The 18,790-nt window shown below is 41.3% G+C and overlaps 1 protein-coding gene across 1 annotated transcript in view; it reads left to right on the top strand.

Moving 5' to 3' along the window:
- Positions 1–18,066, top strand: part of LRP2 (LDL receptor related protein 2) — a 196,547-nt gene extending 178,481 nt beyond the window's left edge. The window contains exons 68-79 of the mRNA XM_019727374.2: positions 596–724; positions 1,799–2,019; positions 2,809–2,985; positions 5,423–5,542; positions 8,117–8,207; positions 9,048–9,115; positions 9,265–9,382; positions 9,855–9,984; positions 11,081–11,182; positions 12,769–12,876; positions 16,209–16,280; positions 16,459–18,066. Of these exons, the coding sequence (XP_019582933.2) occupies positions 596–724; positions 1,799–2,019; positions 2,809–2,985; positions 5,423–5,542; positions 8,117–8,207; positions 9,048–9,115; positions 9,265–9,382; positions 9,855–9,984; positions 11,081–11,182; positions 12,769–12,876; positions 16,209–16,280; positions 16,459–16,620 (1,498 nt within the window). The 3' untranslated portion in view covers positions 16,621–18,066. The remainder of the gene's footprint in view (positions 1–595; positions 725–1,798; positions 2,020–2,808; positions 2,986–5,422; positions 5,543–8,116; positions 8,208–9,047; positions 9,116–9,264; positions 9,383–9,854; positions 9,985–11,080; positions 11,183–12,768; positions 12,877–16,208; positions 16,281–16,458) is intronic.
- Positions 18,067–18,790: the final 724 nt, after the last annotated feature.

Below are 18,790 nucleotides of genomic sequence, written 5' to 3'. Positions count from 1 at the left end.
TCTTCTTGTTTGAAGTTTTTACCTCTTTCTCAGCCTAATGAGTGAGTCAATTAAGAAACAGAAGGAACGGTCTCTGCCTGTGAGAGACTGAGACCTGCAGTTTTAGGGATGGAAGAAGACAGGGTGGCCTGGCTGAGCTTGTTACTTTGAAAGCCTATTTCCCATCCTTGGAACTGAAGCCATATTCCTGTTGATTCCAGTGGGGCTCTTGGCTGATTCAGCCGCCTCACAGCCAGTGAGGATTAAAGGGGCAGCCCAACCGTGTTTACGACTTCTCCCTAGAAGTACATGTCTCATACTAATGCCAGATGTGAGGTCCATCTTCATGCTGGATCTTGGCTGGTTCAGCTTTTTGGCTGGTCAGGCAGGAGTCCCCTCCTTGCCTCCTTTTTCTACTTGGAACCTTCCAAATGTCCCCTTGGCTGCAGAGATTGGGGCATTCCCGAGAGAGGGATACTGTGCTGGGATCACAGTATCTGAGTAGCTGTCTCACCAGCCAGAACTTCCAAGTTAAATGCTGTCATTTTCAAACCTCCTCCCCAGAAGTGACCAGTCTATACTTTTCGGGCGTTTAACTTTGTCGCTTTAAATTCAGGCATATTTACTGGTCAGATGCCAGGAGTCAAAGGATTGAGGTGGCTAAACTTGATGGAAGGTATAGAAAGTGGCTGATTTCCACCCAACTGGATCAACCAGCTGCAGTGGTTGTGAATCCTAAACTAGGGTAAGTACTTGAAAGAGTCTTTAACATTCTAACAGATATTTTCTACTGGATTCTCAAAAAAAAAAATTGCATGTTTAATTATATTTTTCCTAATTGTACTGAACATTTCTTGGATTTTTTTTTTTTTGTAGTGGTATCTATGACTATTTTTTAAGAATTATAATGTGCCCTAAAGATCATTTAGGACCAAGCAGGCTTTAGACTGATGCTGTGTAAGGGGAAGGCCTCTGGCAACCTTGTTTCCATAGCCCACACATTCCTCAATGGAATCTAAGGATTGGCCTATGCCTGATGATTGATTTAGACTGGAGATTGCAAAGTGGTGGCTGGTCGGCTAAATATGGCCCATATGCATATTTGATTTGAACTAACAGAGCTTTAAGTTTTTTGTTTTACTTATTTGCTAACGTAAAAAAAATTTTTTTAATCTGTATTTTGGCCTTGAAAAATCAGAAGGACTCATAACACTAGGTAGGTATGTTTTCCTTGATTCGGTGTTGCCTGGAACCTTTAGACAGGGTATTGCTTTCCCCTTCACTCAACATTTGTCACTGCTCTGATCCACTCATTTATCTTGCCTGCCTGGTCCTTTTTAGGTATTCGAAGTAATGCAATCCCTGGTCTGTGAAATTCTTCTCTAATTAAGTATTCATTGGATGGAAAATAATACATTTTAAAAGAGTTAGGACATAAGCTCCATGAGGGTAGGAATCCTTGTTTGTTCTCTGATACATCTCAAACACAGAATTGTGCCTCTCACACAGCAATCATCAATAAATATTTTTTTGAAGAAGGAACAGCTTTTGTAATTACATATATATTTTAAAGCGTCTGAATGTATATCCTCGGGCAGTGCTGGGCAGTTTCTATGGAGGAAGTGCAGTGTTCCAGAAGGCTAGACCCCAGATGCACTGGCTACCCCCTTTCTCTCCCTGTCTTCTAAAGTAAAGTAGATAAATAGTGTCACTTAGCACCCAGGAAAACAGTTGATTTGTCTTTTGGAAGTCCATGCTTCCTTTCAGGGAAGATGGCTCACTAGATGAAATGCTGCAATGAAGAAACCTTCTGTTACAGGCTGATGTACTGGACCGACTGGGGCAAAGAACCTAAAATCGAGTCTGCCTGGATGGATGGGCAGCATCGGAACACCCTGGTTCATGAGGACCTTGGTTGGCCAACTGGCCTTTCTATTGATTATTTGAACAATGATCGGATCTACTGGAGTGACTTCAAAGAGAAAACTATTGAAACCATAAAATATGATGGGACTGATAGGAGAATCATTGCCAGTGCAGGTGAGAAATGAGTTAGAATTTAATGTATTAAAAAATCATCTAGTTCCAGTCTCTGCTCATTTTCTCAAAAAGGAACCCTGCTTTTAATAAATGGTTTATATAGTTTCCTAGATACCACTCCCCTCCAGCTCCCAGTTGCTGATTTAAATGCAAATGAAACTATTAGCAATAATTAAGTCCTTTTTGTTCTTTTTACATAATTTTAAAGAAATGCTCTCAGCAGCAGGTATCAAAATAACTGTTTCCTGTTAGGTTGTCTTGTAGAGGCAGCACTCATGTGTATCAGTGGTCATCCATGTCTAGCCACTTCTAGACACATTTGTTTTTAATGTGCTAGATTATTTATTATGTACAACTGGAAACATCTAGAAGAAAAGAAGTGTTTTGTTTTCTTATCCAGACTCAGCATTACTGCAACAATCCAGCACATATCAGGTTTACCTGATAAGTGGTGTCTTATGTTCAAAGAAAAAAGAAAAAAAAAATCTCTGCCATACAGAACATTTCCCAAAAATAAAATAAAATCAGCAACTTAAAAGTGAGCAAGTGTCCTATGATTTGTGTTAGTCGGTAGGCATTAATCTAGTTTAATATCGATTATCTTGATTTCCCAGCACAGCACACTTTTGCAGTCTCATATACGGAAAGTCTGCCTGAATGTTCCTGGAATTTCAAGGCATGGTTTTAGGGATCATTTCAAGCAGAATGTTGTCTGATGGAGAAGTGGGGTTAGGGTATTTTCTTTTCAGTAACCTTGTTTTGTTTTGTTTTGACCCTGTGGGTAAGCAGCAATGAACCCTTATAGTGTGGACATCTTTGAAGGCCGGTTATACTGGGTATCTAAGGATAAGGGAGAAGTATGGACACAAGATAAATTTGGGCAAGACGAGAAAGAGAAAATGCTGACAGTGAGCCCTTGGCTCACGCAAGTTCGAGTCTTTCATCAACACAGATATAATCAGTCAGGTAATCATCAACCTTGGAATATGATGTTCATTATTATTTCAAATTAATGGCTATATTGTTGGAAAATGGTAGTGCATTATAATAGGCTGATCTCTTGGTGCGTGGAGAGAATGAGAGAGAGAGAGAGAGAGAGAGAGAGTATTTTAATTATTTTGACCAAAGAAAGAAAATTAGAGGTCAAATGAAATTATGTACACCACCAGCAGAATGAAGTAAAAATATTTCAGTCCTCATTGTTTGGAGTTACGGATCTATATTTCTAGGTCACAGAATCCAGCAGGCATCAGGTCCCTGCTAAGTGTGAGTTGGGTCAATAAGTCACAAAATGGATTTCCTGGACATCATTAGTCTTACTCGCTCTTGCAATTGTAAAACCAGACTAGTCAAGTTATCCTGAGCTATAAGAGACTTACTCTAAAACTGTCCATCAGATGCATTTCTACCCCCTCTCCTCTTTCTCATTTTCTTAATTCTTGGTTCTGCTTCATCAGGTCTAATTCATCGTAAGGAATAAGCTGAAAGGGAAGGGACATTTTTCAAGTGAGGAAAGGAACTGAACTTTTAAGTTCTATATGTCAGATTCTCTCTTCAGTGCTAACCCAGACATCTGTTACTTTAATTAATATTCTCCAAAACTGTATAATGAGGTTTTATTCTCATGTCACCTATAAGGACACTGAGGATGGGAGAGATGTAATAACTCGTGTGCCCAAGTTACACAACCAACGGATGGGTTTTAAACAGAAATGATCTTTAAATTTAATTCCATTCAACCTAAAGCTCAGCATCTTTCTGTTCTGGTCCCGTGATCAGTATACCTAGATCCAGGTTGATCTCTACAGCTGTGTGACCTTTGACAAGTCACCTCCCTTCCCATCCCTGTATGTGAAACAAAGGTGGAACCTGAGGTCCCCTTGAATTCACTGATAATCTGAGACCCTGAATCAGCCTTGGCAAATTGGAAGTCAGAGCTGAGCCTCACAGGAAGTGACACTGGTGGCAAAGGCCCTATCTAGGGACTAACTGCCTTGTGTTGGTAGTAATTGCTGATACTCCAAAACACTCCAGCTCTCGTGTCCTAAAAGCTCCTGTGGCTCTCCCACTCAGCAGTTTTAAAGGCAGGAGGGGAGAGCACAGTACACCTGGTGAGCCCCCTCTGGCCCCTGCAGAGAAGACTGCCTAGGATTCAGACAGAGCCAAGTCCGGAGATTTCCTCTGAAGGGGAAGCATTGCCCTCAGCCCATGCTCTGAGCCCCCAAAGGCCAGTGCCGGGTGCTGTGTAGGCCAGAGACCCCACCCAGCTATGCCCAGTTAGCATTCACTCTGGACCAATAGTTCTCACATTTTAGCTTGTGTCAGAATCACCTAGAGAGCTTGTTGAACACAGATTGTTGGGCTACACCTGAGGGGTTTCTGATGTAATATGCCTGAGGTGGCCTAATTTGAGTTTCTAACAAGTACTCAACTGATGCTAATTTGCTGGTTCAGGGACCACATTTGGGGAATCCCTGCTCAACGTGGGAGTCATAGACCAGTAGCATTGGCATCATGTGGGAGCTGGTTAGAAATGCAGACTGTCACCCCATCCTTGCAGTTTTGAATCTGATTCCCCCGTTGTTTCATATTACAGTAAAGTTTGAAAACCTCTGCTCTAGAGAGCTGAAGAAATGGAAATGGGACAGATTCTGAGTGAGGCATTCGGGACATGCCTTATTTTATCGACATGCCTTGTCACTGGTTACATTGTGGATGATAAAGACTCAGGATCACAGAATGATAGTCTGAGAAGGAATTTAGAGATTATCTAATCCTTGGATAGATCATAATATATGCTAAGGTAGAATTCAGAAGACTCTAGAATTACCTGAAGAACTTTTAGTGGTAATACTGGATGTCTACCTCAGACCAATTTAAATACGAGTTTCTGTGGCATCCATCGTTGTCAATAGCTCCCTGTTGATCCTGATAATCATAGATTTAAATATCCTTGTCCTACAAATAAGGAAATTCTCCTTGGAGGCTGAGGGTGGAAATTGCATCCAATATAGGCTTTGGATGGACCACCATTATGACCTGTCCAAATTTGGGTACTGACAAATCTTGATATAATAATGGGGTCTTACTGGTGTTTTGAACTATCTCAAATTGCTTAGCACTGATTAGTTTGTGAGGTTGTACAGTGACCAGACTGCCTTCCAAACCTGCCAAGGCAATAGAGAAGACAAGCGATGTCAGCAGAAAATGTGAGTAGTGCAGAAGCGGGAGGGACTGTGCCACTTTGGTGGGGTGGCAGGTGACACGTGGCCTAGAGATGTTAGGATGCTGCCTGGGCTTTCATGTCACCTGGCAGGGCCACAACTCAGTTGAATGGCATATCTTTGGTTGGGGTATTCATTTCCTCCTCAGAACCTAACTGCTGTTCTCATCTGCTTTCCAGTGCCCAACCGCTGTAAAAATATCTGCAGCCATCTCTGCCTCCTGAGACCTGGAGGATACAGCTGCGCCTGTCCCCAAGGGTCTACCTTTGTAGAGGGGAGCATCACCGAGTGTAATGCAGGTAGGGGCACAGCCTGGGAAGCCACAGGGGCCTGGTAGAGCTGCTCTGCCTTCTTTAGTAGATTTTCTACCCATGCTTCACCTTCTTCAGGAGCCTGAAGGCTCTGTGGACTGGGTCCTTTGCAGAATGGAGTGGGGATGGTGTGGTGACAGAGTTCCAGAGAGCAGTTTCCAGGCTCTCGGCCTCACATGGAAAGGTGCTGGCTCGGGTAGTAGATGGCCATCAACTGCAGCTAATTGGCCATCAGCTGTAACCAGTTAGCCAATTAGCCACTGATATAACTATCGTGGCTGCATTGGTTGGTTAGTCAGTTGGTTGGCACACAGAGAAGCGGACAGCAGGTTGCAGGTCATGTGGATCCAGCCTCCAGTGAGACTATAGTGGTATGACTCCCCTATCTATGGCTTCATTGGTGTTCCTTTTTGGCCTATCCATATCCTGCATTCTTATGCGGGGAGCGGGAGCTGAGACCCTGCAGGTCGCCTCACATGACAGGTGGCTGGAAGGAGGAAGGAGAGATGGAGCAAATATGAACAGAGCTGAATGGGACTTAAGGGGCCAAACAGAACTTGTGTTCCAATGATTTCTGAGAATTACTTGCTAAGATCAGCAGAGATATAGATCCAGTGCCTCTAAACCTACTGTTGTGTTGTTTTGCAAAGACATTTTGAAATGTGATTTTCTGTAAGGCCTCTCCCTCCTTTCTCCACCCCTTACTGGATGACTATCACCCCAGAATACATTCAACCTTAGCTGGATTCCTCAAGGTGGAAGACCAGGTTCCTGCAGTAGGGGGCCTTATACAGTACAGAGAGGAGGGCTAGAGGAGGTTCACTGTTTTCCTCACATGCTCATTTCAAGTGCAGAGGGGCCACATTTTAAAAGGTACATTATGTTGTTGGGGGATGGGGGCTAGAGTAAAGAAGCAGTGGTTGAAATCTCATACCAAATGCTATGGATGATCTGTGCTTGGCAAGACCTTTCCTCAGTGACTAAATTGAGGAGCTAATAAGCCATGGGGAATAACTAGTGTCCCTAACTATTCATTGCTTGATAAGCACATTAAAAAATCATCCTGCAGTTCACTAGCAGCCCATTTTATGGCTCACGTCTCCCAGTTTTAGCCAATGGGGAAATGAAGAGGCTTAACCACCACCTTCTACCACCAGGGGGAGCAAGCAGGTACACAAGACAGGACCTGTAGACTCTACAGACAGGCTGAAAAGTTGGCAGGTTTAGATAATGAGCTCAGGGAATAAAAATGGCTTCCCTCTGCCTCCCTTCCCCTACTCCTACTCTCATTCCAGGGCTACTGGGGAAATACTGGCAAGATTACAATATTTAGCAACATTGTGAACAAAATGACAATTTAAAGCTTTTGAGATTTGTGCTGTAGATGGATTGTTCTTACATTGATTGCAATTTCATTTTGAAGGAGAGGTGTTGTCCAGGTTGTCATGTCATTTGCTACTTTCCTCATTTACAGTTTTTGCCAAGTAGATTATATTAAGATTCTCTTTTAAAAGAACTGTAACCAAAGCAAGCATGTTAGTGATGGTAGTCATTGCATATGGGGTCTTGCTTTGGTATATTAATTAATCAATTAATTTAATAAGTGTTTTGTGAGTGTCTACTATGTACTAGGTACTGTGGTAAATGCTGGAGATAACAGAGTGAACAAAACAAACAAACCCCCTGCTCTCGTTGAACTTATATTCTAATAGGACCATAAGTAGAGAACCCAATAAATATATGTCAGGTGGTAAAAGTAAAAGGAGAAAAGTAAAGCAAAAGAAGGAAGAGAGTGTGGTTGCCTTTTTAGATGGAGGAAAGGCCTCTCTAATAAAGAGAATTTTAAGTAGAGACTCAAATTGAGGGACTGAGCCAAAAGGGTATCCGAACTCCTTAAATAAACACACAGGTGATAAATACTTATTGAGCATCTTCTAGGCACAAGACATGGAAACTCTAATGACCTATCAGGCATATCCAAAGATATGGGGGTCTGAGCTGGAGCAGGGACCCAGAGCAAAGGCAGTTTTGGAGGACTTAAAAAAGGGAAGAGATCTCTCACCACCTGTCTCTCAAGCATCCACATATCTGTATCTATGTGTCTGTCTATTGGTTGATGGTTTGCTGATGCTTTGGAGCGTTTAGTTGAAGTTTGGAGGTATGCCTAACATGAACTCTCGATTTTGACTGGGTTCATAGAGGAGAATTCTGAACACTTCAAACGAGAAGGTGAATGTCCTAAGAGATTCCTTTACCACAAGTTTCTTTTGACTATTAATGTGTGTTCAGGAGTCTAGAATCTCTCCACTGTTTTGTGGGTGGGGAAAAATGTTATAAACTGCCCCTTTCTTTCCATCAAATGTATGTTATTCTCCAAGACCTTATTATTGGTAAGGAAATTCATCTGACTTAACGGGAAGGTAATGTTTTTAAAGGGAGACTAAGTTCCCTGCCTTCATCACACCCCCATCCTCAGACCCTGGGCTGGAAGTAGGTTTGCATGATATTAGTGCTGTGCTGAGTATGGCTCACTAACACCTGCATGGCTTTGCCTTTCTGCAGCCATCGAAAATCCCATCACCATGCCCGCCCCATGCAGGTGTATGCACGGAGGAAATTGCTATTTTGATGAGAATGACTTCCCCAAATGCAAGTAAGTCTGAATGTTGAGTTCTGAGCTGTAGAACTTGCCTCTTCTGAGGGAATTCAAGACCTTAAAGTAGCCAGAAAAACAGGTACAGGAACCTTGCCAGTTCACTAATTGTCACACCTTACCCAGCTGGCCCTCCCTTGGGGGGATCCACAGAGAACAAAGGCAGTGCTTCTCAAACTGTAACATGCAGAAGAACCAGCAGGGGTCTGGCTCAAAAGCTCATGTCATTCACAGAGTATTTCCAACGAGCTGCCGGGACAAACCACAGAAGTGTGGGCCACACTTTGGGGAGCAAGGCGTTAGAGAAATGACTTCGACCACATTTTCTTACTCACCTGGTATTGTCAGTTACAATTGGATTGTGGGAGAGCAGCTGTCATCAGAGGTGCTTCAGGACCAGGCACACATGACAAGCAGAGTCTGAGCTAAAGACATGGAAAGAAGAGAATTATTGAGAAAGCTCTAACAGAACAAGATAAATGGAGGTCTTTAAAAAGCATTTAATGAAAGTACATCAGAGGAAAGGACATAATCATGGTTTCCATTTTCACTCTCTAAGGAAACATTCCATAGATTAGAAAAGACGCCAGTTAAGTTTATTTGATAAGGCTGACCTTGTAGGTGCCACAGCTATTGTATTGAAAGTGAATTTCCAAAGTCAGATTGCTATTCTTTCTGCCTCTCATCTCTTGGCAGAATAAACGAAAGTCATACAGGATACATTGTCTGTTCAACATGTTAATTTACTCAGTCAAACCTCTCTCTACCTCAAGATGTACTTATAAATTGCAACAGACACCTAAGAGGGCAACCCCTTGTGAACAATTCTTTTACTTTCAGGTGTCCTAGTGGCTACATGGGAAATTACTGTGAAATAGGGCTTTCAAGAGGAGTTTCTCCAGGAACAAGTGAGTTTTAAGAATATGAACAACTTGGAAATACTTCACAGTACCTAAATTGAATGCTGTTTATATTCTTTTTAAGCCAGTCTTTGAAGAATGAATGGTTCCTCTGCTTCGCATGTTAATATGTTCTCTTCTTCCCTCCTGGACGGCAGCAATGGCTGTGCTGTTGACAGTCATTCTGATCATCATTATTGGAGCTCTGGCGACATTAGGATTTTTTCACTATAGGAAAACTGGCTCCCTTTTGCCTTCTCTGCCCAAGCTGCCCAGGTCAGTTTCACTGTGTGGAATATTGATTTTAGAAGCCTGTGCGATACGACTATGTGAATAACTTAGTATTTTTTTTTAAGTCAAGAAAGCACAATATGCAATTCACCTATTCTGCAGAAAGAAAAAGTAGTGAACTTAAAGAAGTCACTTCAAATCACAACTTCTTAATCAAGCGCTTCTTTAAAGCTTGAATGCTAATCCCATTTTATAGGCCAAATGATTGTGCCCCATGGTGGGCACGCTGGAGAACGTAGTTGGCTGTGTGATGGGCCAGGCTTTATCCCTGCGGGTACCAAAGCTTTAATATTTCCAGGTAGCTAAGGGCGTTCACTACCATGTTTGTGTATACATTCAGAGAAGGGATTGAACACTTCATTTAAGTAAGATTTAGCAATATGATGGAGGAAAAGGGTACTATTGCAAAAGGTTGTGACAAAAAAATAGGAACTCTATTTTAATTACTTCTTTTCAGCTTAAGCAGTCTTGTCAAATCTTCTGAAAATGGAAATGGGGTGACCTTCCGATCAGGGGCGGATGTTAACATGGATATTGGAGTGTCTGGTTTTGGGCCTGAGTCTGCTATTGACAGAGCAATGGTGATGGTGAGTATGGTTTCAGAATAACTGAAGGTTGTCATTTTTATTGTTTTACTTTAAAAAAGAAAAAGACACTTTTTATAAAGAATAAAATTAACCTAGAAAACAAAAACAGACTTTATATTTCTCAGAATAAAGTGTTTACTACACAAAGTTAGAAAACATTAGGTCTGTTGCAGAAATGTGTGTAAAAATAGTAATAAAATTGAAATTTACCCCTGCTCTACGCTGTTGAATTGGAATCATAAATAAGTTTAATTGGAATATTTAATTGGAATCTTAAACAGTTTTATGATTATTGGGAAAGGGGAGAGAGGGCATGATATTCTCTTTTTACTTGATGACTTTTTGTATGTTTAAAGGAAGGAGTAGGGAAATATATGTTTCTTAGTCTCATATATTTTCCCACCAATGTATAGTGATGGAATAAATCATGATTTTTTTTTAGAGCCAATGGTTGGTTCAAATCACAATTCTGCCACCTTCTAAGTATGTAATAATGGGCATGGAGCTTGATCTCTCTGACCCTCACTGCCCCCATCTATAAAATGGGTACAATAATACCTTCTTTGAGAACCAAATGGATATTTCGTGAGTGGACTAGTACAGTATAATCCATACAATCATAATAAGTATTGGGAAATCATTTTCAGTATTCTGTCTTTTCCCCAAAGCTTTCATTTTTATCTCTGTCTAAAAGCACAATATTATCCATTCTTTCTTCTTTCTCCCCTCCCTCTTCTCTTCTTTGCTCTGCTTCTACCATTCACCCTTTTCTCTGTTGTCCAAATCCAGTCCCTAAGTGAGTATTTGTACTAAGGAGCCGTAGATATAGGAAGAGTTGTTTCTATTTTCTTGAGCTGATGGATTAGTACATTTATGTTACGTTACATAATGGTTTGCCATATGGAGGCCTTGTGTCTCTGCTGGTTTCTCCTTCTCCTTCTCCTCTTTCCCCTCCCCCTCCGCTTTTTATTTTTTCAGTTTCTTCTTGGGCTTTCAAAAGGAGCTTCTCCATGGTACCTAGCATGCCTCCAGGTGAGAGGGGGACACCTTCCTCTATGTGTGAACCAGATCAGTAATTTTTTTTTTTCTTTATCAGAGTGATCACTTTGCCATGGAGATGGGGAAGCAGCCCATAATATTTGAAAACCCAATGTATGCAACCAGGGACAGTGCTATCAAAGTGGCTCAGCCTCCACAGGTGAGAAGTCGCATCGTCCTTTCTTTTCGGTGCCACTGCTGCTGGCTCTGGTGCTGTCGCGTAATGAATGCCCTCTAGGGGCCGGGCTGCCTCACCTTCCCTCACGTGGAAGGACACACAGCGCTCCAGTCCTCAGCTTCACTGTCTGACTGTCTGCAGTGGCAGGACTCATCCAAGGACATGAGACTTGAAAACAATCAGAATCCTGTTCTGTGGCACAGTCGTTGAGGTTTGACAGCCATTCTGCGGGTGCAGACCTAAGAGCCCTTTCATTCTAAGTGGTCAGAGCAAGAGCGATGAGTCTGTTCAGAGGCTTGGCAAACTGACACATGCAGACTCTCCATAAATATCTGTGAAATGAATGAATGGATGATTGTCGCGTCCTTGTGCAGAGATGTGGGGACTGGCTATCCCCTTCTGGGTTCTTGTTGGTATCATGAGGGTGAGATTTGAGGTGACTTCCCTGCGCTTGCCTTTCTCATGCTTTTCTGAAAAGCACAACATGTATACAAAAGTCTCCACCCTTGAAAGGCAGATATCTAAATTCCCTTTGGTGCAGCCCTGTTACTCACTCACCTTCAAGAGGACGAGGGAGATGAGCTAGGAGTCTGGACGAAGGGAACGACTTTTCATTAGGTTGGGATCCATGGCCCCAGCATCACTCCCACTGTCTGTCAACTGTTAGCCTCTCTTTCTTTGTCCAAACAATGGCAGCCTCAGCGAAATACAGTTTTATTGTTAACACCGGCACTTCTTTTGAACTTACAAGATATGGTACATTTTAATACAAGATAGAAATGTTTATTTTATGAATAGCTTTCTTAAGATCAGAAATAGTTGACTCTTGAAAGCATTTTGTCTAATCCTTTCATATCCAGATAGGAAAACTTGAATCACATGGTGAAATAGATATAACATTTTTAGTTGGCATTTTTCCTTGAAGCAAAATGAGGACATGTTTACAAACATATATCCAAGTTTGAGAAGAAATGAAGCAAATGTAAAAATACAGAAGAAAGAGTGAATTTCTACCTGTAATGTATTAATTAGATATCCACGGTAATTTGGGCTTAAGAAGGAATGTCTAGAGGAGTATTAATTCCATTATGCCTCTTGTTTCAAAAATTCAACCCCCTTTTAGCAGTCCTCTGGAATTATTAATTTTATTTTAAACATCCAAAGATAAGATTCTCAGTTCACCGATGAGTTTGGGAATGATTTATGCTATTCTTCTAGAATATCGGGTGCCAATATAGAACCAGAGTATCTTTTATCCAAAAATATGGTCAACAGTGGGAATAAGGGGGTACAGAGAACACAGTAGAGATTGCTGTGACTAAGTGAGCGCGTGACCAGTGGTGGGTATATTTGCCTCCCAGGATTAAGGCATGAGATAAATGACTTAGTGGTTCTGATTCTGGGGAGATGGGAGGGGTAGTTATTCCTGGGTCCTGGGGTCAGTTGCATGTAATAAAAATGGTGCCAGAGCAGATCTGTGGGAGAGCAAATAGAACCAAAGACTTGGTAAGAAACTTTACAGCAAAACTTCTTTCCACACTGGTTAATGGCCTCTAATATTTGCACAGGTGACTGCATCTGAAAACGTGGATAATAAGAACTATGAAAGTGCCATGAACCCTTCTGAGGTAGCTCCAGACACAAAGCCAACTTCCCCAAGTGCTGATGGAACTCAGGTAACAGAGGCTGATGACAGATAATAGGGGATTTGTAAAGGACTTTGCAATTGCTAGGGGTGTTAATCCTACGCAAACTAGGGAGACCCTGATAGGCTCACAGACCCCAAGATATATCGTCAGTTAATAAAAATAATTTTGAAAAGTTATAAATTGAAAAACTTTCTACCAAAATAAATCTACATTGTAACATTGAGATGAGCGTGATGTTCCGAAAAGAAGGGCAACAGACTTCTGGATGCAGCCCCTTCAGACTAGAGGCGTTTAATTTGAGAGAATGACTTACTATCAATAAAGAGTTCACTGTGTCAAGGATACATAGGAAAGACCCTTTCCTTTCCTGTGTAATGCAGTTTTTCTACAGTGGACATCTTTGTTCCTTTAATAACGGATATTGTTCTTAGCTCTACTGCCGTCACCTAGGTTCACCACTAGATGGCACTAATTTATACCCTCTTTGTTCATCTAATTGCCCAACCAACATCATTGCCCTCAGTGTGCCAAGCACAGCGTTTAATAGTGGAGCTTAAAAGGAAAAAAGACCACTAGACAGAGCTTCCCTACCATGTCTGCAGGCCACTTGAAATTTGTAGAGTATTTGGTCTACACAGAGAAATTCAATAATAAAATTGATATAAAGCTGTATATTAATGGATACTATATTATTGGTTTTAATGGACACACATGATGCTATCGAAGATCTAGCTGTTTGGTTCTGGGCAAACTATTTTACCTTAATATTTCTCATTGAGGGCACTATTGGTCAATTGGTGGGATGGTTCTTTGTGGTATAAAACGATATGCATCGCAGGGAATTTTAGTAATCCTGGCCTCAGTCCACTCAGTGCCAGGAGTGTCTCCCCCAGTGCATTGTGAGCCCAGAAATCCTCTCCCCACCTTCGCAGGTGAGAACAATACGATCTGGAATGTCTCAGTTCTAAGGTTCTATGACTTCTATGAAATAATATAAACACAAGTCTAAGGGTAGTTAGACATCTTACCATTTTATACAATCTTTATTTCTCAAACTGCATAATCTATACCCAGAGCTGGTATTTGCAAAGTTAGCTTGGAGATCATTTTGGATTTTCAAGTACTTCAGAGATTGGTTCCTGTTATTCTTGTTCAGGTCACAATAAAAGTTGCACTAAATGATGCCGATGAGAAGAGCTCATAACAAAGGGCTCTTTGTCCCCCTTTTCACATTGGATTTACTAATATATTCTTCTGAGACACACACACACACACACACACACACACACACACACACACACGAATGTTGTCTTAGAAAGGAATTTGCAGTTTTATATTTTACAAGAGACTGAAATTTTTCTTCAAGCAACATTAAAAAGTAGACTTTGAAGATTAATTTTCCACAGACACCAGAATACTTGAACGTCACCTATTTGGTTCCCCAAGTCTGGCTGAAGCCCGAGGCAGTGGGCCATTTTATGCCCAGTCCATTGTGGTCCAGTGACCCTCCTCCCTACACAGAGCAGGAAGGCGAGCGTGGTGGGGCCCCTGCACCCTCTGACGAGCGCATCAGTCATCAAAAGCAAAACGAACACTGAAAGACTCTTTCAGATAAGAGCAGGTCTTCACCAGTTGTAGTCCTTTTATTTCTCACCTCCATCTTTGCAGTGTGTCAGTTCTTCCTCTTAGTTAGTTAGTTATTGTTTTTATCAGGCGAGGCTGAGACCTTTTAAGGTCTGTCCTCCATGCTCTGTATTGGTTGCCTCCTGGGCACTGAGATAACAGCCAGTGTGACTGGAAAACTATAGAGGCCCTAGTGAAGGTCACCCTATGTTGACATTAATGTGCCAACGAGGCTCACAAATGTATTTCCCATGGATAAATATGCTCAAAGAACTTAAAAGTTAAGAACATGAACTCCTGTGACTCAGTCCTATGATTTTCCAAAAGTCATGTTGACAAGCGTTGAATTTGCCAAGGAGATAAAAATGAAAATCACCATCATTTCCCTTGTTAATAATTGCTTAATTCCAAATAACGATTCCATACTGAAGCAATGACGTTTCAGTTTTTGGCCTTCCCCGTTTAAGTGTAAGCTTCTAGAGACCGGGCTCTGACCTGAGTGTCTTCATCTTCCCCTTGGGGGAGACCGTACACAGAGTAGGGGGAGCTCACTTAAATGCAGGTTAAAGGGAAGGGCCTCTTCTCCTGTAGTCATCTGCTCCCCACTCCCTCATGCTGGCCCCCTATTTTCACAGAGCAAGAGATATTCTGTAGAACATATAGGCTACCCTAGCTACCTGCTGGAGTAGGCGATCTGTTCCCCGTCTCCTGGTCCCTTCTCTCCCTTCATCTGGAAGCCAGAACTGTGCCCACTGCCACCGCAGCCAACTTTTCCACAAGACGGCGCATCCACCATAATCTGGGATGATTTCTCTTTCGTTCTTCAGTTTATGGGCCTCTAAGTCCTGTAGTTGTTGTCTGCTCTTATACCTACAGTTGGTTATATGATCTTGCTATGACTCCGTTTTCTCATCTGTAGAATAGAGATAGTAAGAGCCCCTAGCTCACAGAGTAGTTGGGAAGATTAAGTCAGGAACTTGTAAAACTCAGAAGAGTCCCTGACATAGAAAGTTTCCCATAAAAGTATTCAGTTGGTGCAAAAGTAATTGCGGTTTTTGCAAATTTTTTTTTAACCTTTTTTTTTAATTAATTTATTGGGGTGACAATTTTTAGGGAAATTACATAGATTTCAGGTGTACAATTCTGTGTTACATCATCTATAAATCCCATTGTGTGTTCACCACCCAGAGTCAGTTCTCCTTCCATCACCATATATTTGATCCCCCTTACCCTCATCTCCCACCCCCCCACCACCTTACCCTTTTTAACCTTTTAAACCGCAATTCCTTTTGCACCAACCTAATACGATTACAGGAAGAAATGATGAATGGAGAAGGGATATGTGCTTGAGTTGACCAAGGAGCAAGAACATTTTAGGAAATGAGAGTACAATCTGGCATTTTCCTTAAAATTTCAGGCAGCCCCTTAAAAAATCTCTTGCCTGTCTCTGTCAAAGCTTCTGGACACTATGGGCACAGATTCTGTAAACGATACATTTCTAACTTAGGAAGTGTTTTAAAATTATTAAATGAAAAGAGCCCAGAGAGTTTCAGTTAATGTTCAGGAACCCTCCGGGGAGGAATTGAACAGTTGACCACATGGGCCAGGTCACATGGTACCAGGTCTCAAATTGCTTTTTCCTTCATGAAAAGAAAATTTAAAAACCTAGACATGGGAGAAGAAACTCACAAAAATTATCATTACTGAAAGTTTTCTGTTTCCTGCTTTTCATTTAGGCAACAAAATGGAATATCTTCAAACGAAAACTGAAACAAACTACCAACTTTGAAAATCCAATATATGCAGAGGTAATTATTAACAATTTTTCTTAGCACAGGCATTCTTCCTTAGCAATAACTTGTTGGCTAAATTGGACATACACTCGATATTCTGAACAAGCTGGTAAGATTCGTCTTCTTTATGCAAAACTGTTTCCAGTCATGTTGGGGGAATAAATGGCTAATTTATGTTTCCTTGTGGCCTTAGATGGAGAATGAACCAAAGGAAAGTGCTGCTGTGGCCCCACCTCCATCACCTTCTCTCCCTGCTAAAATTCGTCCGAAAAAACCCCCAGCTCCAGCCTACACTGCAACAGAAGACACTTTTAAAGACACAGCAAACCTTGTTAAAGAAGACTCTGACATGTAGCTACGCTACAATTATTTAGGGAATAATTAGAAACACACTTTTGCACATATATTTTTTACAAACAGATGAAATAAATCTTAACATTCAGTACTTTATTAAAAAAATATATTTTTCCCCCTGTTCACTTGTAGTTGGAAGTTTCTGGAAACTATGCCTTGTGTGTCTGTTTTTTTTTTTTTTTTTTTTTTACTTAAGGCCATCTCATATTTTTACAAATAATTATCACAATGTACTATATGTATATCTTTGCACTGAAGCTATCTAAAGGTAATGTTATAAATATATTGTACATTTGTAAATTTTGGAAAGATTATCACATCATTAAATTTGCTAATAAAACTACCTGCTGAATTGGTTGGTGGTCATTACAGTAAATGATCCAATGAAGGAAGGAATTGACCTGGGGCCTTTAGCCATGTCTAAAGAAGAGGCACCACTCAGATTCCCAAGAGTTATCCAGGAAAGAATCCAGGCCCCACTCTTGGGTTCATTTTCACATGTCAGCACTTAATGTTAAATATTACAGTTAACCTGATTAATATTGATAGAGGGCACTGTGTATTGTATAGACATCGGGATTTGACTGCAGATACCACAGATAATACAGAAGGTAGAAAAAGCAATTCAGTCTCACCCTTCTTCATGTTTGCATTGTCTAACCAGAACACTGTTTCATATGTTATTTCTCTAGTTGCCAAGGCAACATTTTTATTTGGTAATATCTGTGGAAAAAAAAAAATCCCATGTCATGAAGTGCAAGTTAGTCGGCAAAGCGTTTGTATCTAATTGAATGAACTGCTTCACTTGATGGACCAAAGGGCGGTTTACATCCTTGCCTGGACTCTCAGGTGGTCCTGGAGCTCAGTAGCTGAATTACTAAAACCCAATCTGTGTTTTCATAAAGTAAGGTACCAAGCAAATCCTGGTTAAGCAAAGCCTCAAGTGGGTTTTTGTTTCCGTGTGTGAAAATATCATTATAATAACTTTATTTCCTAAGTTGAACTGAATAGAAAGGGAAACCGTTCTTATTGAGCCTTCTTTAGGTCCTTTGGCTAAATCATACATTTATATCAGAATGTAGAGTTCAGCTTCTCTTGAATAGTGGGTATAGTCTCTATAACTGGAACCATGGCAGGAATAGTCTGTTTTCATACTAAGTAGTGTTCCTGGCTCTCTGTGCTAATATTGCACATTTTAAAAAATGAATGAATGGTTGGGTGGGTGATTGGATGGATGGATGGATGGATGGATGGATGGATGGATGGATGGATGGGCGGATGGATGGATGAAACATGTACTACTGATTATTTTATTCCTGAGTTCTCAAAATACTTGTTGCTCATATTTTGAGTGCTCATTGTAATTACTTTGAAATGTATTTTGATTAGAAAAGCAAATGGAAATGATGCTGCTGAAAAATTTCTAATAAATGTGTATTTTATCAGACTTCTTTTGTGTGCTTCTTAAGCCCAGGTCATGAATCTGGTATTTTGCTGTGCAGAGAGCTTAGGGCTTTGAGTGCTGGAGAACCCGGGAAACTGGGATGCCCAGAGTTCGGGTAGGGCCAGAGGAATTTCCAGAGCCCTCAGCCCTGACAGGCCTGGCAGCGTGATCTCAGAAAGAAGTGTAAGCCTCCTTTGGGTTCTCACCTGAGCTCTGCGTGAGCAGCCCCTTCAATTGCCTTTCAGAGTCAATTTCCACCTCCCCTTTTCCTTCCTTGTACCCTAGGTCTTGGGTTAGGTTCTGGTTTAGGATGTAATTGTGTTCCAGATCTAAGGGGAGGTACCCCCTTTTGAGGGATCCTGGAGCTGCTCATGCTGAGACCAAAGAGCCGCAATGATGGTCACAGCTGGAGAGGGTTTGGTTCAGAACTGGAATTCAAGCTTCAGCGGGTGTATTTTGATGTCTTAACTCTCGGATGTGAGTTCTGTATCAGAAACTGAATACCAAGAGTAAAAGGGAGGCAAGAGAACCTTGGAAATGGTTGTAATTTCTAGCTTTGATACTTGTCTTGGGCTTTAAGCTCAATAAGAAATTATTCTGGGGAATTTCTTCTATGAGAATGAGTTTCCTGCTTAGCTTCCTTTCTGGGTCTGTCGTAGAAGGGAACCCGAAAGCCTGCTGCTGCGGGATCCTCCTCTGGGACTTACACGGACATTGGAGTGGGAGA

This window comes from Rhinolophus sinicus, linkage group LG01 (assembly GCF_036562045.2).
Source record: "Rhinolophus sinicus isolate RSC01 linkage group LG01, ASM3656204v1, whole genome shotgun sequence".
Lineage (NCBI taxonomy): Eukaryota > Metazoa > Chordata > Mammalia > Chiroptera > Rhinolophidae > Rhinolophus > Rhinolophus sinicus.
This window is presented reverse-complemented; position numbering and strand designations above follow the sequence as displayed.